A 23443-nucleotide genomic window follows, 5' to 3' on the forward strand; every position below is an offset into this window, starting at 1 on the left:
TAAGTGTACATTATTTTAGTATAAGTGATTAGTTTTTTTTAAGCTCCCAAGAAAACATCTTAAATTCTTTAAGTAAGACGTACTTTATGATAAATGTGTGTTGCGTCTTTGACATATATCAGATTGGATTGGATTTTACCAGACAGAGACCAAAACAAGGTCAGCAGTTCGTACGATCATGTCTTCCTCGCTTCCTCCACTCCTCTCCTTCTTATTCTTCTTCACCGCCTTCTTTCTCTCTGCCGCCGTCGCCGATCACCACGACAAAAACCAGATCTCGCTTCAAACCACCTCTCTTCTCCTCCTCTTATCCATCCCAAAACGCCACGTCACCCACTCGCTACTTCGAAGTCAAAAAGCCACCCGTCCCCTCTCTCTCCTCCATCTCAACCACCGCCATGCTCGCACCAATTCCTCCACCACGACTTCGCTTACACCTACACGAAACCCCGTCCTCGCCAACTACACTCTCCCCTCCCACTGCCCTCCCCCTTCCTCCCGACAATTCTCCAAAATCATCCTCGAGTTCAGATCCACCTCCCGAGGAAGACAGTTCGACCGCATCTTCGGCGTCTGGCTCGACGGAGTCGAGCTTCTCCGCAGCTGCACAGCCGAGCCTACTCAAAACGGCATCGTCTGGTCCGTCGAGAAAGACGTCACAAAATACCACTCTCTCCTCGTCGACGACAACAAGACTCGCACCCTCGCCCTCTACCTCGGCAACATCGTCGACAAAACCTACACCGGCGTCTACCACGTCGATCTCATCTTCCATTACCACTATCCTCCACTCGATTCCAGCCATCACAACAACAACAACTCTCCTTCTCGAGCTGATACCATCATCCCTATCTCGAGAAACCTTCCTTTAAACGACGGGCTATGGTTCGAGATCTCGAGTTTGAGTGATTCCAAGCGCAAAGAGTTCAAGATCCCGAGGAATGTGTACAGAGCCGTTCTCGAAGTTTACGTTTCTTTCCACGAGAACGACGAGTTTTGGTACGGGAATCTCCCTAACGACTTTATCACAGCCAACAATCTCAGTGTTTCTGGTGGTAATGGACCTTTTAGAGAAGTTGTGGTTACTCTCGACGGTAGAGTAGCCGGTGCGGTTTGGCCTTTCCCTGTCGTTTTCACCGGTGGGATCAATCCTCTGCTGTGGAGACCGGTCACGGCTATCGGTTCTTTCGATCTGCCGAGTTATGATATCGAGCTGACGCCTTTCTTGGGGAGTTTGTTGGACGGGGAAGGTCATGAGTTTGGGTTTAGCGTGACTAACGCGTTGAACGTTTGGTTTGTGGATGCGAATTTGCATCTTTGGTTGGATCGTGAGAAGGAGGTGGTCGAAGGGGAGGTGTTGGAGGTTAGTAGAAGCTGTCTTGAGATTAGCTCTGTGTCAGAGTTCGAGGGATTGAATGGGAAGTTTAAGACGGAAGCTAAGAGGTCGATAAGTTTGAGTGGTTTGGTCAAGTCTTCTCGTGGAGATATCGTGACCACTTCTCATCAGGAGTTTAGGTATGTGAACGAGATGGTTTTGGGTAAAGATGGGAGCTTGCAGATCATTGATCAGCTGATCGAAGCTGAAGATCGTGTTCATGCCAAGAGAGGGTCGAGGGCGATCTACGCGGCGAAATCCATCAAGAGGTTTCCGTTTTACCTCTACTCTGACTCCTTGGAGCAAGAAGACAGCACGTCTCTGGAGGTTGCGAATGTGACGATGGGGTTCAACGAGGAGAGATCAGAGAGTGATTATGGGATGGTGAGAACGTTTAAGAGCAAGCTGGAGAATAAGCAAGAAGGGCAAGGGGTTATGGTGGTGAAGAATAATTTGGTGGTGAATGGATATGGGGGAACGCAACAAGTGTATAACTATGTTGGAAGTGACCAGTGTTACTCGAGGAACATTAGTAGCTTCAACTACGACATTCTGTATGATGAGGTTGAAACCGTTTGCAAGAAGACAGCACTGAAGATGCCGGAGGATCTAACTAGACTAGAGACGTTGACCGCGCTCTTGCTGTGAATGACAGTGGAGAAAGAAACGTCGTTAAATATAGTAGAAAAGAAGTTTTTTTGTGTGTTTGTTTCTGTTATTTTCAGACCTTGTACTGTGTCAGATTTTGCTGTGTAAAACCGTCTTCCCTCATCATGTTCTGTCTGACTTATATGCAAATAGATCCGGTCCGGTTTATCAGGGGTTAATGATTGATAAACCGGTTAATTTGAATTATTTCAATAGTGGAAAAAGTTATGTCCAAAACAAGCAAGTCTTATGCATTAAATTGACTTTGATCCTTCAGGTCATTGATTGCGGATACACATGAAAATGCAGCAGGAAAAGTTGACGTTAAATTGACTTTGATCCTTCAGGTCATTGATTGAGGAGAGCTTCTACTAATCTGATCAATGTGATCCTTCAGGTCATTGATTGCGGTTACACCTTGTACTCTGTCTGATCAGATTAGTAGAAGCTCTCCTCAATGTGACCAGATAATAGAGGGAGAGGTTCAAATGGGTGGTGGTCAACAACACTTTTTACTTGGAGCCTAATGGTAGTTTGGTTTTGGACAATAGATGGAGGAAACGAAGTTCATCCACTCAAGTAGCCATTTACTTCACTTTGATGGCCATTAGCCATCAGAGCTTAATAATAATAATTTTGTCTTTGTGATGTTTTTTGTGTGTTAAGAGTGGTGAAGAGCGCTGGACCAAAAGGGCATATACTCAACCTAGGACATGGTGTCTTGGTAGGGACACCAGAGGAAGCTGTAGCTCATTTCTTTGAAACCGTGAAGAGCTTGGATTACCACCCTAATCATGTTGCAGAGAAAGTTGAATCTGAATTGGTTGTCTGAAATGTTGATGAACAGACAGGTGAGACAAGAACCTGCTGTTTTAGTTTTGTTAACATGTGTTTGAATCTCTTAATTTTGGTGGAAAGAATCAGAGAAAACCTTCCATGTCTGAAGCCTTCCTGGTTTTAACTCTTTAACATTGATGTAATAATGTATCTTCTCTTGTCCCACTTGGATGTGAAACCAAGCAGCTTGTGTTGTATCATGGTACGTAGAAAAGAAGTCGCTGAGCTCAATGTCTAAATTTAAATTTGCATAAATGCATTGTTGAGAGAAAGAAACAAAACAGAAAGAAGTGAAAATTTGACAAACTGGAACTATAAAATAAATTTTATATGATCTATAATTCATATAAAATCGCAACATAAATTTAATTTATTTGATAGTGTATACACACTACCATGGCCTCACCAATTTGCTTTCATGAATCACCCCACTTTTATTTCTTTTCTATTTTATCAAATGCTTAGAAGGAGAAATACAATTTGCTTGTACTACCCGAGTGGTTCTGATAAATAATGTTAACTATCATCCTATAAGTCAACAGAATTATCACCGGCACTGGCCTCGCACCATACCATTATTGCACATCTTTATATTATTGTAGCTCTATCATCCAATATATTATCCAATTAACAGAACCTTGTCTTTTCATTAGTTTATAAAGTGATCTATAAACTATAGAGATTCTAGCATAATCAATTCAGCATTATTGCTAAATTTCAAATTAAGAAGACGACATGATTCATCATACCCTTTAATATTTACAAAAGGTTCAATGATAAATGTTCGAACGAATCAGTCTACCCAAGAGCCACTTATCTAATAATGTTTTAAAATTTTTAAACTTTTGTATTCTTGTTAAAAGTGTCAAAAACTTGTACACATTGTATACTCTAATAACATTTCACAGGACAAGCTCTAGAGTTTTCAATAGTTTAAAACTTGTCTTATTCTTCTACAGGGCCGGTTTAGGCATAGGGGCAAGGGGGCCCACGCCCCAGGGCTCAAATTGTTTTTTGCAAAAGTAATATTAAAAAAGGTCCAGTTTAAAAGAATAATATTGAAATAAAGGTTCAATTTTTGAAATTATCTGTAAATATATGTAATTTTTTTTAAAAAAAATTTACTTTGCCCAGGGGCCCACTAAATCTTTGAGCCGGCCCTGTTCTTCTATTAGAAATGTATATGAAAGATTAAGTGGAAGCAAATAAGTTAAACAGATGTACAAGAACCCACGTCGCGATATAGCAAATCACAAACTTAGTTGACTTGAGTACATATTATAATGACTTATTCAGTGATTCGAACGAACTCTCGAATATTCCATTGATAAGACATGAGAGAATACAGAACCTTAATGTATTAGTTATCCATCTCATAACCATGCCATTTATTTGAGGAATAATGATTAGTCTGCCCCGATTTACTTCTAAAAATGACAGAAAAGAGATCTTGTGAAATTTAAAACTTTTAAAAAGTCAACGTGGATGGTCTGGAAGTTAAGAGTCAGAGATTTATGCATTTTCGGGTTTAGACAAAAGGCATGCACGAGCTCACACGATCTTGTTTTCTGTATTTTTTTACAAACCAAACACATTTATTTCTTTACCAAAGCTAAGAATTAGCACCAAAAGCAAAAAAAGCTAAGATTAATAATATTGTTACACTTAAATTTTACAACCCTTAAGAAATCAGATTCATTAGGCTATGATCAGTAAAACTGAAATTCAAACGTGTCTTAATTTATGCTTTATATTTCGAATCCTGATAAATTAAAGTACTATGACTAATACTTTCACTTTCTTACTTAATTTGTAGTATATATCTCTAAATACAATAACAAAAAAAAATCCCAAAATTAAGAGACGAACTTTAGTTTACCATATTAAATGGAATTAATGAAAAGATTCTATTTCCTTATGTTTTGAAAAAGTTATATTCTCTTATGCTATGTAATTTGCTTGTAATAATAAATAAAAGATACAGAATATCCGTGAGAATTATTCCTTTTTCCTATAATAACAAGACGGATTTTACGAATAATGTTTTCACTACATACAAGTTTATGTTTTATAACAAAATTAATTCACATGCTTTAATTTGAAGAATTTAGTCAAAAAAAAAAACAAAATTAATTCACAGATATAAACTCACAATAATACTCCAACAAAGAATATGATAAAAAATAAGAAAGTAATATCGAAATAATTAAATCTCATTAAAAAAGCGCGCATCTCTCGGCCAACACTCTGTCTAGAGCACTTCCTTCCTCTATATATAGTTTGAGCCTACTCTCTCATTCGCTACCATCAAAAAAGCCTTCTCTCTCTAATCTGAGTTGCATCCCGCAGATATCTTCCGAAAGGTTTATCTCTCAATCCATTGAAACTCTGTTTGTTTTTAAAGTTTTGATTATTTTTTTCCGTCAGTCAATAAATCCCCCTGTTCCATCGTCTTTACAGAGAACCGAGTGGAGACCGGTCTGATCAGCGATCATGGCGGGTCGGAACATAGAGAAAATGGCATCAATTGATGCGCAGCTTCGCAACTTGGCTCCCGCTAAAGTGAGCGAAGACGATAAGCTTATCGAGTACGATGCACTCCTCCTCGATCGCTTCCTTGACATTCTCCAGGATCTTCACGGAGAGGATCTCCGTGAAACGGTACCAAAAATACGATTCACCTTTCGATTAAATTAATACACATTTGCTTAAATCGCAAAAGGTTTCAACCTTTACATCACGTATTAGTTATGTACTCGAAGAATGTGAATTGAACATTTTTATTAATTACATTTATTTAACTAATATTATTTGAGTTAAACAAAATTATTATAAGAGATCAATGAATGCATTTTGTAATTAATATTAAACTTTTGTAAATATAAATTGTATTGAAAATTTAAAGTGACAATGTGTAGCAAGAAGAAAAAATGTCAAAACCACACCTTTTATAAAACAGAGTATATGATTCTTGAGAAATGATGTTACTGTACAGGTTCAAGAGCTATACGAGCTTTCTGCTGAGTATGAAGGCAACCGTGAGCCTAAGAAGCTTGAGGAGCTAGGGAAAGTTCTCACTAGTTTGGACGCTGGTGACTCCATTGTTATCTCCAAGGCTTTCTCCCACATGCTTAACTTAGCCAACTTGGCCGAGGAGGTTCAGATCGCTTACCGCCGCAGGATCAAGAAGCTCAAGAAAGGTGATTTCGTTGACGAGAGCTCTGCAGCTACTGAGTCTGATATCGAAGAGACTTTCAAGAGGCTTGTCACTGATCTTGGCAAGTCTCCTGAAGAGATCTTTGATGCTTTGAAGAATCAGACTGTGGATTTGGTTTTGACTGCTCATCCTACTCAGTCTGTGCGTAGATCTTTGCTTCAGAAGCACGGCAGGTTAGATGTTTTTTTTTATTACTTTCTATAGAGAGATCAGTGAGTGAGGCAACTCTTTTGACCTTTGAAATGATTTCTCAGGATAAGAGACTGTCTTGCTCAGCTTTATGCTAAGGACATTACTCCTGATGACAAGCAGGAGCTTGATGAGTCTCTTCAGAGGGAGATTCAAGCTGCATTCCGTACAGATGAGATTAGAAGAACACCTCCAACACCTCAAGATGAGATGAGAGCTGGGATGAGCTATTTTCACGAGACAATATGGAACGGTGTCCCTAAGTTCCTTCGCCGTGTGGACACTGCTTTGAAAAACATCGGGATCGATGAACGTGTCCCTTACAATGCTCCACTGATTCAATTCTCTTCATGGATGGGCGGTGATCGTGATGGTACAGAAGTTTCTATCATTACTAGCAAATGAATCTCTCTCTCTCTCTCTCTCTTGTTTCGTTTTTGTTCACCATCTAGTCTACCTTAACTGAATTGCAGGTAATCCAAGGGTCACACCTGAGGTCACTAGAGATGTGTGCTTGTTGGCTAGAATGATGGCTGCTAATCTCTACTATAACCAAATTGAGAATCTTATGTTTGAGGTTCTTTATCTCTTTTGAAGTGTCCACTTGTTCTGGTTTGCCTTCATTCAGATCCTCTTTGATTCATTCATATTTTTCTTCTTGGCAGTTGTCTATGTGGCGTTGCACTGATGAGTTCAAAGCCAAGGCTGATGAAATCCATAGGAACTCAAGGAAAGATGCTGCAAAGCATTACATAGGTTAGAAACAGAGAACCATTCTTAGGAAACACATGTGTATATACCATCTTATTGCTTGCACATTCTTAAGTGATAGTTTCCTTTAAATCAATCCAGAGTTTTGGAAAACAATTCCACCAACTGAGCCATATCGTGTGGTTCTTGGTGATGTGAGGGATAGACTCTATCACACACGTGAGCGCTCTCGTCAATTGCTCAGTAACGGAATCTCTGACATCCCTGAAGAAGCTACTTTCACCAATGTTGAACAGGTAAATAACCTTTGTACTCTGCATTTTTATTTTTATTTAGTAAGTTGTTTGTCTGATTCTAACTGCTGAGTTTACTGTTCTTTGTTCTACTTACTTACGCAGTTCTTGGAGCCCCTTGAACTCTGTTACCGATCACTATGTTCATGTGGTGACCGCCCAATAGCTGATGGAACCCTTCTTGATTTCTTGAGGCAAGTCTCTACCTTTGGACTCTCCCTTGTGAGGCTTGACATTAGGCAAGAGTCTGAACGTCACACCGATGTCTTGGATGCTATCACCAAGCACTTAGACGGTTCCTCTTATAGAGACTGGTCTGAAGAACGTCGGCAAGAATGGCTTCTAGCTGAACTAAGCGGCAAGCGTCCACTATTCGGACCTGATCTTCCTAAAACAGAAGAGATTGCTGACGTCCTGGACACCTTCAAAGTCATATCCGAACTGCCTTCAGATTGCTTTGGAGCTTACATTATCTCCATGGCAACTTCACCTAGTGATGTCCTTGCGGTTGAGCTTTTACAGCGCGAGTGCCACGTGAAACAGCCACTTAGAGTTGTTCCACTCTTTGAGAAGCTAGCTGATCTTGAAGCAGCTCCGGCCGCTGTTTCAAGACTCTTTTCAATAGACTGGTACAAAAACCGTATTAACGGTAAACAAGAGGTTATGATTGGTTACTCTGATTCAGGGAAAGACGCTGGGCGTCTCTCAGCTGCTTGGGAGCTATACAAAGCTCAAGAAGAGCTTGTTAAAGTTGCTAAGAAATATGGAGTGAAGCTAACCATGTTCCATGGCCGTGGTGGCACAGTTGGAAGAGGAGGTGGTCCCACCCATCTTGCTATATTGTCTCAGCCACCGGATACAGTTAATGGCTCGCTACGAGTGACGGTTCAAGGTGAAGTCATTGAGCAATCATTTGGAGAGGAACACTTGTGTTTTAGAACGCTTCAGCGTTTCACAGCTGCTACTCTTGAGCATGGAATGAACCCTCCTGTTTCACCAAAACCTGAGTGGCGTGCTTTGCTAGATGCAATGGCTGTTGTTGCTACTGAGGAGTATCGATCTGTGGTCTTCCAAGAACCTCGATTTGTCGAGTACTTCCGTCTTGTAAGTACACATTCATTCACATTTAACCAAGTTTTATATTTCGAAGTATCTTATACTGTTGGTTTGCTTTGTAGGCTACACCTGAGCTGGAGTATGGACGTATGAACATAGGAAGCAGACCTTCAAAGAGAAAGCCAAGCGGTGGGATCGAGTCTCTCCGTGCAATCCCATGGATCTTTGCTTGGACGCAAACAAGATTCCATCTTCCTGTATGGTTAGGATTCGGAGCAGCTTTCAAGTACGCAATCAAGAAGGATGTGAGGAACCTTCACATGCTGCAAGACATGTACAAACACTGGCCGTTTTTCCGAGTCACCATCGATCTTATTGAGATGGTGTTTGCTAAGGGAGACCCAGGGATCGCTGCATTGTACGACAAACTCCTTGTCTCAAAAGATCTATGGTCCTTTGGAGAGAAACTCAGAACCAACTTTGAAGAAACCAAGAACCTCATCCTCCAGGTATGAAGCAAACAGAACCAAAAAAAAACAGAGTCCTCTGTTTCTTATTCCTTTTACTTACAGCGTGCCATTAATATTCATTTTTGTTGCAGACTGCTGGACACAAAGACCTTCTTGAAGAAGACCCTTACTTGAAACAGAGGCTTAGGTTGCGTGACTCTTACATTACAACGCTTAACGTCTGTCAAGCCTACACGTTGAAGAGAATCCGTGACACAAACTACAATGTGACTGTGCGACCACATATTTCGAAAGAGATCATGCAGTCAAGTAAATCAGCACAAGAGCTTGTCAAGCTTAACCCAACGAGTGAGTACGCGCCTGGACTTGAGGACACGCTTATCTTAACCATGAAGGGTATTGCCGCTGGATTGCAAAACACCGGTTAAGTGAGAGTGAGAGTGAGTTGAGTCACTGAGAGAATCATACAACTTTGAAGTCTCTCTTTTTTTTGTCTTTCTTTTTGAATAATAAGTTATCACGGTCGGAATACAGTTTACTTTATGTATCCACCGTTGGTCGGTATACAGTTTACTTTATGTATCCACCGTTAACAAGTTTGAATCTTGTCATTGTCTGAAACTAAACACTGCTCTGTTTCTGAAAGTGGATGAATGTTTAATTCTATCCTTTTTTTTTGTCTCTGCTCTGTCTCGCAATGGCAGATTCATTTACAGTTCCTTTTATGTTTTCACGACGTGTAGTTTGCACGTCGTCTAAAGTCTGAAATGTGGTCCCTCAAAAGATGGAAGTTACAGATAATTCAATATTATACTTGTACAACAAGGAATCGTCCAAAAGTTGGGGTTACACAAAAACTACTAACCCTAGCTTTTATAAAAGCCGTTTAAGCGAAATGATCAACTCTCCTCTCTTTTCTTCTCATTGAGTAGTAATAAATTGAAGTCTTGTACAATCTGTGCAAAGCAACTGCAATGGTGGACGTGTAGCCTCGGATCTTTGACCATAAAAGGAGATCAATAAGAGGTAAGATTACTCATCTTCCGATGGCAAAGTCGGGCTCTTTGAGCAGCTCTCTGTCTTGTGAAGTTCCAACATCCTTTTCTCTGGGTTACAAAGCCCTGCACACCAGTAACACATAGGCAATGAATCCAAAAATTGTGATCAATTCTTGTAGAAATGGTTCTGCAAAAGCGAATCTGGATTGCATGTGAATGTCCAAACCTGAGCATTTGGGTATATCCCAAACAGCAATGGAGGAAGGTGAGCACTGTGGTTCACAAAGGGTCTTGTGGTTCTCGTGGTTGACGTTCATCGCCAGCATCCACGCACCTATTGTCACGTCCTCGTTGCTAAACATCCTGAAACTGAAGTTCTCTTTGGCTTTAGCAGAGACCTCTTCAACCAAATGTCCTAACATAACCCCATGGAGACTTCAAAAAAGACGAGTAAAATAAAAAGGAGACATGACTTACCTGTTGTTCTTTAAAGCAACTAAACTGGTGACAACATCTGCAGAAAGAGCGTATATAGGTCCATAGGCATGAAGAAAATACTCTTGACCAAGCAAATCTGCCAAAGGTTCATACCTGCCAAAACGATTATTATTGAAAATCACAAGAGATATGATTACATGTTTCAAATCCAATTCTTTCTAACTATTTTTTCCTGTGCTTACCATTTAAGCTTTGGATCTGTGAAAACAGGACCTTTCTTCAGACAACCAAGATATGTCTGAGAGTGACTCCGCTCTTTAGCCAACAGCAAGGACAACCGATCTGCGAAATGACACAAGAGCCTCACTCACATATACTATCCAGTATCCACGAACAAAGCGACAAAACTCAAAAGAGAGAATGTAATATATATATAAATCACCTGGCCTCAAATAAATATCATCATCAGCTTTGACATAGAAGGCTGAATCATACAAGGCATACGCAGCTTTGAAGAAAGCCAAACTATACACACCAAAGAAGACCATGGAGATCAGAGAGTTTATCTTTAATTAAAAGATGTGAAACAGAGAGAAAATATTCTAACTAACGTTTTGTATGGGAGCTTACTGTACTCCTCCTCGATATCAAGCAGTATGAAGTCATCGAACTCTGCGATCTCCTCTCTAAGCTCAGCCATTTTCGATTCGTCTTTGGTTTTGCCTATAATAAACCTAATGGCTAATCCTGTTGACTCTTCCAAGCTGTGCAGCAGAGAGACCAAATGAGATTATAAAAACAGAGCAAATGGCAGAAGAAGATAAATCAATTCAGTACCGTCGAAGGGCTTGTGGATCGGAGGGCATCCACGTGTTCCTGAGCGCTCGTCTCCTCCCAGCTGAACCGAATCCGGTTTGGATCCCGACGAATCCCATCACCTTGTGCCTCTTCACTCCGCTGATGCTAATGCCGCCATTGCCGTTGTTGCTACTTCCGGCGACGTTCCAGACGACGCGTACAGTTTTTGGAGGAGAATTGGTGAGGCAGGTCCGGGCGGATAGCCGGATACCCGGGAATACGATGGCGGAGAGTCCGAAGAGGAAGCCGAAGAGTCCGATCGCGAGAGAGGTGAGGACGATCGTAGACGGTCGTCGGCGCGTTGGACGCGCGTGGAAGAGCTTCAGCCTCGGAGAAGTTGGCATCATTTTGTGACGGATCTTCTTGGTCGGAAGCTCTCAGGCTTATGAATCAGTTTTAACGGTCGTTAGTGTTATACTGTTATGTTTCTCAGATCCGTTGGATCCAGTTTTTTTTTGTTCGGATCCGGATCCTTTTCTAATGTGTATGAATCAGTGACAACAAAGCAAAAAAAAAAAATTAAGAATAAAACCAATTTTAGAACATTAATGATCTTAACAAAGTTAGGCATGACTTAACCAAACTAACAAAGATTTATGTCCAGAAAATAAATCAGTCATTGTAATTATCAGTTATGTACTATAGTGAAAGCTTTTCTCGCCTAGTAAATAAAAAAAAAGTTGGAGATTTCTAGATCAAGGATATGCGTTTCACTTTCTAAAATACTGTGCAAAATTCTTGAAGATTGTGTTTTATTTCGAAAAGTTATAGCGTAAATTATACTCCCTCCGTTTCAATATAATTGATGTTTTAGAAGAATAATTTTGTTTCAAATTAGATGAAGTTTTGAGATTTTAAGGTTAACTTTAACTTTATTGGAAACTGTTTAACCAATTAGATTTCACTGTCTTTTTTATTATTGGTTAATTGATTCTAAAGTAATATTTTAAAAATATTTTTTTTAGAAAAATCTAGTTTTCTTAATCTTTGTGCAAGAAGGCAAAACATCAAGTATTATGAAACAGAGGGAGTATATGGTTTGAAACTTTCAACAAAAATTTCAGATCTTCTACCAGAATATTATTAAAGTGATTAAAAAGCAAGAGCTGAATCTGTGTCCACACGAGATTAAGATGTCTTTTAATCATTAGATGATAATGTCTTAAGGTATCATCATATGATATCCCTTCATTACGAAAGCTAACTTGGTTTCGCTTCAACTCCACTCAATAATATTAGGCTGGTTTTAAGTTTTATAAAGATGTTATTTTACCATTGTTATTATTTTATGTAAACTAAAAGCAAGCTCGAAGAAGTGACAAGAAAATAGAGTGGAAAGCAACATCTCATCACTAACATTGTTTACTACTCCTACACCACTCTAGCTTGCCTTTCTTCTTCTACGGCTGCAGATGAGGAAGAAGCTCTTCTCGCAAACAATCTTCTTCTCCTATGGAGACTGGTGTTGTCTCTGGCCTACTATTTGCAGCATTGCTCTCTCGAGCCGGGTTCTCTGTTTCTGAAGCTGGCTCTGTTTGGTTGGTTCCAAGTGGAGGTTCATCATCCGATCCTTCTGGAACCATCTGATCACAGCTCTCAAGCTGGCTAATCACGTCAAACTCTGGTTTTGTCTACACCTGCTTCTTTGTTCGATGTAGGTTATCGCGATCTTTAGCCAGAAAAATGCCTGTGCAAAATTGAGAGTGCCAGGAAGTTGGTACTTTTTGACCAGTTAATACTAACCCACAAACCATTTTGAACACTATAAAAGAGGAGCTATCCTCTCCCAGCTCATATATTATTCGTCCGGTTTATTTATCTGTTACAAATATGAAATATCAAAACTACAATCAACACACACTTGCATGAAGAAAAATCAAGAACCGAGGCATGATCTCGTTGTCCTAAATAATACTTTTGTTTTTTGTCGCCCAACTACACGCCGTCTTAGTTTACCGAGTGCCAAGTGGAATAAAGACTTTATCCAACACGATGACGTGTGAAAGACATTATCACGTTCCACCAATCAGTGTTTGCCACATCTCAATAAGTGCCTTTTTATCGCTACTTACGTCATCACACATCTCAACCTTTTTGATCAAAGTGACTATAAGAAAAGTCGTGAATGGCGTCGTCACTTGAGCCTCTCACTATTTTAACCCCACCACTCCACCAGTGATACTCAGATCTTCATTTTCTTTCTTCGATATACCATCTTTGTAAACCATGGCTTCATCTACGAAGAAGGTACGATCTCGTTGTTTTCATCCTCGTACGTATGTTCTCCTGGTGATCAAAGTTTTTTTTTAAATTATTACATGTTTTTAGGTTTTGATCCCTATTGCTCATGGTACTGAGCCCCTAGAAGCGTTGGCGATGATCACCGTATTGCGACGTAGTGGTGCTTACGTGACGGTGGCTTCGGTCGAGAATCAGGTTGGCGTTGATGCTTGTCATGGAATCAAGATGGTCGCCGACACTCTCCTCTCTGACATTACCGACTCTGTTTTCGACCTTATCATGCTCCCCGTAAGTCCTCTCTGTTAAGACATTTAGTAATAATTTGAGACATTGGTCCGAACGAATTGTTAGTTTCTACCATCGATCAAATATATGATTTAGAAATCAATGTGAAACTACTGCATAGATTATTTGATTTTGCTGTTTTCTAATATTAAATTTTGATTATAGGGAGGGCTTCCTGGAGGCGAGACACTCAAAAACTGCAAACCTGTGGAGAAGATGGTAAAGAAACAAGACGCAGATGGAAGACTTAACGCAGCTATCTGTTGTGCTCCTGCTTTGGCTCTTGGTACTTGGGGTTTACTAGAGGGCAAAAACGTAAGTAAAAAAAGCGACCACGTCACGTTACTCTATCATCTCGTTTTCAGCTCTTTATCTTAATATGTCTGGATGGATTTTGCATGGCAGGCAACGTGTTACCCTGTTTTCATGGAGAAACTTTCAGCTACTTGTGCCACAGCTAGTGAGTCAAGAGTGGAGATAGATGGAAGGATCGTAACTAGTCGAGGACCAGGAACCACCATTGAGTTCTCTCTCACTCTTATTGAGAAGTTGTGTGGGAAACAAACAGCTGTTGATGTCTCTAGTATCTTGGCATGTTTCTGTCTCTTGCCCTCTTTCATTCAACACCAGCTATGGTGGTGTTTCTAACTAGCTCTGTTTATCTCCTCTTGAATTCAGCTGCCTCGTCCTAACCCTGGTGAGGAGTTTACTTTCACCGAGCTTAACCAAACGAGCTGGACATTCAAAGATACTCCACATGTATGCTCATTTATCTCTCAACTTAGTCGTTTTATTATTAATACACTCTTAGTCAAGAAAGATTATGTTTTTCTTGTTTCAGATTCTCGTTCCCATTGCAGAGGGATCAGATGAGATTGAAACTATAGCCGTGGTAGATATCCTGAGGAGGGCAAAAGCAAATGTAGTGATTGCTTCAGTTAGCAACAGTTTGGAAGTTGTAGGATCTCACAAAGCTAACCTAGTCGCAGATTTGCTTCTTGATGAGGTTTTAGAGAAGTCATTCGACCTGATTATGTTGCCTGTGAGTGCTTACTTTTCATATAAAAGATTCTTTCAAAAATAGTACAAAAAAAAACATCCTTGATGTGTCACATTAGGGTGGTCTTAACGGTGCTTCAAGATTGTCACGCTGCGAGAAACTGGTGAACATGTTAAAGAAACAAGCTGAAGCAAACAAACCATATGGAGGTATCTGCGCGTCGCCAGCTTACGTCTTTGAGCCTCATGGTTTACTCAAGGTGCAACATTCAAACCAGTACTTGAATTTGTGCAGTCTTCTTGTTAATATATCTTGCACTGAGATGTAAGAGACATGTTTTTTGTATTAGCGTAAGAAGGCGACTACACACCCAGTGGTGAGCAACAGACTTTCGGACCAGAGTCACGTTGATTTCAGGGTCGTTGTTGATGGGAATCTCATAACGAGCAGAGCTCCAGGGACTGCAATAGAGTGTGCGCTTATGATCGTTGAGAAGTTTTACGGGCGTGAGAAAGCACTTCAGCTCGCAAAGGCGATACTTGTTTAAGTTCAAAGAATGAAGTGACACGTGAATAAAAAATGTCTAGTTATCTCTCCATTGAAGTTGAGACTTTGTAATAAGGGACTAATTTCACCATAGCGGCAACTTGTTCAAAATAATACTAACAAGTTTTTATTCAATCGTCGAGATTCAAATTTTAAATAAAGAAGCTAATTTAATAGAATTTACAATTGGTTTTATTACTAAAAAAATTAAGGGTGTAACTGGTAATCATGATAGGAACAGAACATTAAGAATGGATAGGAAAAGAATGAGTAAAAATAAAAATTTGGGAATGACGAGGAATAATGATTCCTTATCAAAATTAACAAGGAAAAAAATTACTCTTTAATTTTCTACAAAAAAGAATGAAAAAGAACGAAAAGAAAAAAAACATTCCTCATGAATGATAAATTTTCTAAAAAATGTTAAGGATTGTAGTGTTTCCCTTCATTCCATTGATTACCAGTTACACCCTAAAACTTTGGATAACTTCTGCCTTCATCCTGGGATTTCTTTCACCAATTGTAAGTTTGTAACACTGTTCCGGTTTATGAATTATGTAATACGAATCTTTTTTTTTTTTGGTAAAATGTAAATATTACGAATCTTTTTTTGGTTTAGAGAGAACAAGTTTAGAAGAAGAAATAAACTTTTGCTTGATTTGAATTGTTGGTTTCATTAGTAGTCCAAATGTACGCCAAGCCAAAACTTTAGAAAGATCCAATGCAAATGATTTGTCAGGCCATTGTACCATAATGGTACTACTATTGGTGTGAGTCTGGTTTAGCTTCTGTTATGTTCCACAGGTGGTATAGAGATTAAACCAAAAAAAGTTGAGCTTCTTGAGAATAAGCGACACACACACATGACACACCAACAAATATTTGACTATTCTTCGATAATGAAAATCATGTCATCGCAAATAAAAGCTTTCCTTCTGGCCTTTACGGGGCAATACTAATCCAATCAGTGTCTCTGCTGAGCCAGCAATGGGGTTTCGTCAAAGACTCAAAGATCAGTCCAGTTGGTTTACCCTAACCGGAATCTCGTTCAATACATTCTGTACCGGGTTACTTGGTTAACAAAACGCATCGATTCTCGTGCGTTGAATTCTAAAGACTTTTTGCTTCGCACATATTTACATCAGTTACGGTTCGAGTGAACGAAAACCCTAAGAAACGAAACCCAGAGGAACAGAGAGTAAGAAAACCCTAAAAACGAAACACGGAAGAACAGACAGGAGGAAGAAGAAACTGATTTTGGAAAAAAAGATCAAAAAAAACTTGGACCATTTCTCGATTTGTGCGTGTCATCCTTGCGCAGGGGCCATGCTAATCTTCTCTGTATCGTTCCAATTTTATCGGATGTCCCCGAAGGGACAATCATCTTCGTGACTCCATCACCATATAAACACAGCTTCCTTGCTTTGTCTGAACGATGTGGGATACTGTTCACTTCATCATGTCGTAAAAAGCTTTAATGGGCCTGTTTATATCTCAAGGCCTCGCTTATTATTATTCTCGGGCCTATTACATTCTTTTGTCCGCATGGTTATGACTTATGACATTAAAACAATTCTGGCACAGTTAGAACTTTTGCCTGAAAATATATTTCATTTTACCAAAAAGAATTGTAAATTTCGATAACTATGTTAAACAGCACAGATTAGCAAAACTATGATAACAATCACATTCCATATTGCTACTATTCCACAGGTTAGCAAAACAGCACAGAAAAAAAAGCAAATTAAATTGGCAAACTAACGATGACAAAAAAAAAAAAAAATTGGCAAACTAACCAGTAAATATTAGCAGGTCTGAATATTAGTAGTGGCATTTTCCGTAGCTTCCGTTAAAGTCGAGGGCCATTTTGTTGCGCATCTGATAAGATCAGTAGTAAAATACCGAAATACCCTCAACTGACTCACTATTAAACCTCTTGCAAAACCCTTTGATTTAATTTTAATTCGCAAAGGCTTATCACTTCCTTCCACATTTTCCTTAGGGTTTCTCTATGGCGACGCAAACCATTTCTCGCTCCTTCCTTCGCCGTCCGGCGAAATCCCTCTCCTCTCTCTTCTTCACTCGATCCTTCGCCTCATCTGCTCCTCCTCCTCTCGCCAAAACTCCCGCGTCTTCTTCTTCTCTCTACGCGTCGTGCCGATCCCGCCCCCTCGTCGCGGCCGCCGCCTTGTCCTCATCCGTTGCTCGTCGCGGCGGCCTCGTGTCTTTCAAAGCTCTCTCGACGCAGGCTACGTCGTCTTCTCTGAACGATCCGAACCCCAACTGGTCGAACAGGCCGCCGAAGGAGACGATTCTGCTCGATGGTTGCGATTTCGAGCATTGGCTTGTGGTTATGGAGCCCCCCGAGGGAGATGTTACGAGGGACGAGATTATTGATGGTTATATCAAAACCCTTGCTCAGATTCTCGGCAGGTAAAAACCCTTTAATCAAAATTTGATTTTTTTTTTAGGGTTTTGAAAAAATTGAGAAATGAATCGTTTTGAATGTTTTGCAGTGAAGAAGAAGCGAGGATGAAGATCTACTCGGTTTCAACACGGTGCTACTTTGCTTTTGGAGCTCTTGTGTCTGAAGATCTTTCTCACAAGCTCAAAGGTAGGTAGTAAGGTTTTTTAGTTTTCCACACTGATAAATTTAAAGCTGCCTTCTAATTTCTCTTTATAAATCTTCTTCAGAGTTGCCAAAGGTGCGATGGGTTCTTCCTGATTCTTACCTTGATGTGAGGAACAAAGACTATGGAGGTAAGACTTATTAGTGTGCTTTTTGTATCACAAACTGAGAATCAAGAGGGTTGCTTTGCTATTCCGTTATACTTTCTTGTTTTGAATTGTTGATAAGGAGAAGTATCTGTTGTCTCTGATTGGTTACTTCCTTGTATTAGACTGGAACATTGGACGGCTTCTATTTGATAGTTAGTTTGAAGTCCGGTTGCTGTTGTTTTGTTGAAAGCTTGAATCTTTGTGGTGATCTTATGAAAGAGGTAACTTTTGATGGTTTTGTTTAATAATGAACTTTCAGGGGAACCTTTCATTGATGGGAAGGCTGTTCCTTATGATCCTAAGTACCATGAGGAATGGCAAAGGAACAACGCAAGAGCTAACGAAAGAAACAGGCGCAATGATCGTCCTCGCAACTTTGATAAAAGCAGGAACTTTGAGAGGAGAAGAGAGAACATGGCTGGAGGAGGCCCTCCTCCTCAACGTGGCTCTCCTCAGAACCACGGGGGACCACCACCTCCACCGAACAACTTGGGAGGACAGAGGCCACCCGCAAACTATGGAGGAGCACCACCACCAAACTATGGAGGAGGACCACCACCTAACTATGGAGGAGCGCCACCACAGAACAACATGGGAGGTGTACCACCACCAAACTATGGAGGAGCAGCGCCGCCACCGAACTATGGAGGAGCACCACCACCAAACTATGGAGGAGGACCACCACCTAACTACGGAGGAGCGCCACCACAGAACAACATGGGGGGTGTACCACCACCGAACTATGGAGGAGCACCACCGCAGAACAGCATGGGAGGAGGAGGTCCACCAAATGCAGGATGGTCAGGCAACAACAACAACAACCAGCAGCAGCCACAGTATCAGAACAACTATCCACCAAACCGGGATGGCAGGGGGAACCCTTACCAGGGTTAAAAGTAGTTGAACCAGTCGTGGGTTTTCTTTATAATCATGCATTTTGGATGATGTATAGATCATCTGAGGAAGGGGAAGGAAAGTGCAATAGCAAGACTTAAAAAATTCCTTTTGTCGTTTATCAGCCTGATATCATGTGAGAGAATAGCCTTGAGTGGCATGGTTAGAACGTTTGTTTATTTTTTTTTAGTTTATAGGATCTTGAGAGTTCTTAAGTGGTTCACATGGAGGCCATATGTTGTTGGTTCATCCTTGTCTGACTGGTGCTCCTAAGTTAAAGTATGAATTTAGTTTTATCTTTCGTAGTTGATCGTTATGCGTTTTCGTTTGGCTCCTTAAGGTCGAGTTAGATAACTTGAAGATTCTCCAAACGTGTGTTTCTGGCTGCTTGTCGAGCTAACATGAATGCTTGAAAGTTACAGAATAAACCTCTCTCAAGAATATTAATGATAGTGTCAACATATTACGACACGACCAATACATGGTTTGCAGAGCAGTTGTCTTGTCTGAGCATAGTGGAAATAATTGCAAGTGGGGTTCCATCGCTTTCTGCAATTCAAGTGATTATGTCATTTGATCCTCTCGTTGTGTGGCAGCAATAATAAACCAGTCACATTGCCTCGGATGTTAAACAGATCAAAATTATTAGCTATCCAAAGAGTGAATTTGAACGAGAACAGAGTGACTATTATGTACTACTTCGGTGTGTTAGGCCCAAAATATATAAATCTCAGCCTAAAAGTCCAAATTGATAAGTTCATGTAACCTAACCGTACAAACTGCTCTCTTCCCTCCTATTATTTTTGTTTTTCTAACTTTTTTGTGTACGAGTTATGATGTTAAGTAAAAGCCGCATGTGTTTTTGCCAACCAATGATAATGTTGCTAAAGCTATGTCGGCAAATGTGATCTGCATTGGAGTATCTCTCTCTTAACGTATACTTTCAAGCATTATTTGAAGTTTTGGATGCTCCAAAAGCAATTTCAAATTTCGAAGTTGTGTACCGTAAAACTTAAATTATACTGAACAAAACTTTTTTCCTTGGTGAAAACTTCATATTTAAAATTTCTTACTTTTAATTCTTTATACAATTATCTGTTTTTAAATTATCTGTTTTTAAATTATCTTACTAATTTTTATAGTTATCATTTTAATTTTTATATTTTTAACTTATGAAAATATAAATATATTAACTACAGTAAATCGAAATATTATACAAAACAATGTTACAATAGATATCTAATACAAATTATAAAGCGAAAATACAAAAAGATAAAACTATATAAAAAAAATTACTATATCAACTAATAAAAATACATAATTTTAACAACTTTTAACTTTTAATCTGCAAAAAAACAAAAAAAAAATCAGTTATTATTTCAAAATGTATGTATTATGCTATTAAAATGTATTATTTTACCAATTAATAAAGTGTATAATATTATTTATATATTATAATGCTAAATTAAAATTTTATGATTTTGTTAATTTTTATCAATAAAAATCACTATATGTAAATATATAAAAATATTAAAGTTAAGTTTGAAGTTATTTTTTGGAGAAGAACATCCTCAAACTTCAAATTTTTATCTGTCTTGCAGTATATTGATTTATTTACAAACGGATGAAAGAATGTGTGTACTTGTTGTTGGATCACGAGCCCTTCTGTCTTTATGATTTTTCATCTTCATTACTTTGATGAAATTTACATGATTACAGAAGTGAGAGAGCGAAAGGACAGTATTCCCTTGTAAATGTCTCACTTCCGTTTTCTTTATTGTACATAAATAGTATAATTTTTTTTCTTGTTTTTGGTAAAAGTGTTATGTAAAATAGTATAGTAAAAATATTTGTGGAAATAAAATACTTAGTAAATTAGTCAATAACTTTTTTACAATTTAAGAGTTTAAGAAGCATAACTATAGGTTAACTTATTTTTCCCTTTAAATATATTCAGTGTGCTTTTTTACAAAAAATATTATACTCCATCTGTTTCAATTTACATGATGTTTTAGGTGTAGTTTGTTGTTTCACAATAGATGATGTTTTCACATATCTAGGCAACTTTATTTTTATCAAAAACAGTATAGCCAATTATATTTTTAATATTTACTTTTATAATTAAATAAACTTATATTTTAATGTTATTTTAAGGAAACAAATAGATTTCTTAATATGTGTGCATTGATATAAAACATCATCTAATATGAAACAGAGGGAATATATATATATATATATTTTCAGTGTGCTGTAACATTTTGGTAATGTAATATATTTCAAGTAAATAATACTGGAGGATAATCACAACAACATAAAGAAGAGAATCAGGAGTAGTAAATAAGTAGAGACCCTTTGAAAGTGACAAATAATATCGAACAAAACAAAATAATTATTCTGATAGCGAATTGACGGAAGTGTGTTAAATTTTTTTATTTAAAGCCAAAACTATTAAAAGGTAGATGTAAATCAAAATTTATGTTTTTGAGAATAAAGAAAACATGAAGACAAATGATTTTTATTAGAACTGATCCGAATGGTACTATCATCCACAACATCCGACAAGACGCACGTCTTTGCCAGTTCAGAGTATAATCGTCATTTTTGTTGTAATCAAAGGGTAAAGTAGGTGAAGCGTTAATTTCCAGTGGAGTCTACGTGTCAACACATCATCATTACTCAGTCCTACGTGGCAATCCGACGTCACGTGTGTCCTTTTAAGAAAAAAAAATTATCTCAAACCAAACTATTTAACTCAAACGGTTGAACCTAAAGATTAATTAATGTTTTTATACTAAAATACATGGATGTATAATTCTTTATTTACATCAAAATATTTGGATTTTGAATTCTTATTTTCGGTAGAAAATTTTTTAACCACTACCCACATTTAACAAATGCTGAAAGACAATACTAACAATTGTATAAATTAATAAAAAGTTTACACGAAATTAAATTTATATAAAATCACCATGAATCTTCATTAAACGATTTAAGTGTGATATAGTTAGCTGTAAATTTTCATAAAACATATAAAAAATTGTTGGTTATAAACTTCTGTCTAATAATTTTGATAATTTGAAAACAGTTTAAAATATCAGCCTTAAAAGCTTATATGAATTGTTTGTTTTTTGCATTTATTTTCACGTTCACTTTTTAAAAATTTAAAAACAAATATATATATTTTATTTAAACTTTTACAATTTAACCTTGATTCTCACAATAAATGAGTCAAAAATGTAAATGAGTTTTATACCAATACTACCAACGAAAGAAAAAAATAGATTACTTACTTCCAACAAGTTTAATTACAAGTCTGTTTTATATTATCTTGATTTTTACAGTAGAAGTTTTATTTTTTATACTAATTAATTCTGTTATTAATAATTAAAAAATATTTTTGTAGACGATATTATAGCCGATAATTCTGACTGTGTCATTCTGAGCAAGATTGTATTATCTTGAACTGTTTTATGAGATTTATTGATGATAATATTTCTTGTATTATATAAACTTTTTCAATATTTTGCATAATTTATTTTTTTGGAACTAATAAAATCTAATTTTTTGGTGTAGAATATTAATAAATTTTTAGTAAAATTACTGGACCGAGGAGATTTCCACAAAGAGATTAGTAGAAGTTAAAATGTGTATATAATAGTAGTTCACAATTTTGTGTAACAAATCTCTTGAAAATTGCTGTTCACATCTCAATACGTTTTCGAAGTAAATCTTTGACTCTTATTTAGCTGTATATTGATTTGTTTACTTATTTGACCATTGTTGAAAACATGATTCCGACTTGCATGGTTTAATTTTACATTTATATTTACTGACGAGTCATCGACGAAACCAAAATAGAGCCATATATTTCCGCTAAGCATATTTATTTGTCCATATGTTACTACTAGCTAGCTAATTCTAATAAAATAGCTTTCAAATAATCCATAACGTTGCTTGATGAATGGTATCATCGTTTATTTTGACATCTTAGAAAATGATCGTCCTTCTTTACATTTTATTATTAGTTGTAGACTGCATCGTCCTTCTTAATGCACGAAGAGCATCAGTGGAAACTCAATCTACTTCGTACATACATGAAACGTATATGATTTATCGTATGAAAGAAAACAGTTACTCACTTGATACATTGACATGTTTTTAAGTGTTGCCATTAACTTTGTTACGGTCGTTTTTTACGACATGATTGCATCATTTGTATGTGTATCTGCACAGAATTCCCAATAGAATTAACAGGGATCATATATATATATATATATATATATATATTCAGGGTTCAGGTATATATATTTTATTTAAGAAAATTACATTATTTTATAAAATCTTGAACATATACGCATAGAGCAATATGTCGAGGACATGACTATTATATTCCGTTAAACACATCTACTTTGCTTTGTATCGCATTCTTCTTCTCCTTCGCATTTGATTAATGGTTAGCCATCCTCTTGCATCTTTGATACGTTTGATTGGTTGGACACTCGACTAAATAGAGTAATTTATTGCTATATTTGAATTGATCTTAGACGTCTATCGAACATCCAACAAATAATGTAAACCAATAAACAACAGATAGTAAACCTTTATTTAT

The 23443-nt window shown here is 37.9% G+C and overlaps 4 protein-coding genes, 1 non-coding gene and 1 pseudogene across 5 annotated transcripts; 4 read left to right on the forward strand and 2 right to left on the reverse strand.

Moving 5' to 3' along the window:
* The first annotated feature begins 99 nt into the window (after positions 1–99).
* LOC130495044 (peptide-N4-(N-acetyl-beta-glucosaminyl)asparagine amidase A-like) lies at positions 100–2230 on the forward strand (annotated as a pseudogene).
* Positions 2231–5119: 2889 nt separating this feature from the next.
* Positions 5120–9472, forward strand: LOC130495043 (phosphoenolpyruvate carboxylase 3). Its single transcript, XM_056985994.1, has 10 exons — positions 5120–5223; positions 5321–5521; positions 5856–6250; positions 6332–6639; positions 6740–6843; positions 6932–7022; positions 7119–7273; positions 7376–8374; positions 8449–8835; positions 8928–9472. The coding sequence occupies exons 2-10, from the start codon at positions 5354–5356 to the stop codon at positions 9222–9224; spliced, it is 2904 nt and encodes a 967-aa protein (XP_056841974.1). The 5' UTR covers positions 5120–5223; positions 5321–5353; the 3' UTR covers positions 9225–9472.
* An 83-nt stretch (positions 9473–9555) lies between these two features.
* On the reverse strand, positions 9556–11552 carry LOC108857755 (probable beta-1,3-galactosyltransferase 13). Its single transcript, XM_018631768.2, has 7 exons — positions 11070–11552; positions 10844–10996; positions 10675–10757; positions 10475–10574; positions 10272–10385; positions 10021–10163; positions 9556–9917 (listed from the first exon to the last, which is right to left on the reverse strand). The coding sequence occupies exons 1-7, from the start codon at positions 11435–11437 to the stop codon at positions 9829–9831; spliced, it is 1050 nt and encodes a 349-aa protein (XP_018487270.1). The 5' UTR covers positions 11438–11552; the 3' UTR covers positions 9556–9828.
* A 1628-nt stretch (positions 11553–13180) lies between these two features.
* LOC108859940 (protein DJ-1 homolog A) lies at positions 13181–15297 on the forward strand. Its single transcript, XM_056985997.1, has 8 exons — positions 13181–13337; positions 13419–13619; positions 13782–13931; positions 14022–14207; positions 14295–14375; positions 14458–14658; positions 14735–14875; positions 14966–15297. Exons 1-8 carry the CDS (start codon positions 13317–13319, stop codon positions 15161–15163), a joined length of 1179 nt encoding a protein of 392 aa, XP_056841977.1. The 5' UTR covers positions 13181–13316; the 3' UTR covers positions 15164–15297.
* A 1140-nt stretch (positions 15298–16437) lies between these two features.
* On the reverse strand, positions 16438–16540 carry LOC130495413 (U6 spliceosomal RNA). The gene has a single exon (XR_008934683.1). It is a non-coding gene; the product is annotated as a U6 spliceosomal RNA (small nuclear RNA).
* Positions 16541–17113: 573 nt separating this feature from the next.
* LOC108859938 (multiple organellar RNA editing factor 8, chloroplastic/mitochondrial) lies at positions 17114–19144 on the forward strand. The gene is made up of 4 exons (XM_018633840.2): positions 17114–17595; positions 17679–17776; positions 17857–17922; positions 18200–19144. Exons 1-4 carry the CDS (start codon positions 17174–17176, stop codon positions 18832–18834), a joined length of 1221 nt encoding a protein of 406 aa, XP_018489342.1. The 5' UTR covers positions 17114–17173; the 3' UTR covers positions 18835–19144.
* Positions 19145–23443: the final 4299 nt, after the last annotated feature.

The sequence above is a fragment of the Raphanus sativus genome, chromosome 5 (genome assembly GCF_000801105.2).
Source record: "Raphanus sativus cultivar WK10039 chromosome 5, ASM80110v3, whole genome shotgun sequence".
In the NCBI taxonomy this organism is placed as follows: Eukaryota; Viridiplantae; Streptophyta; class Magnoliopsida; order Brassicales; family Brassicaceae; genus Raphanus; species Raphanus sativus.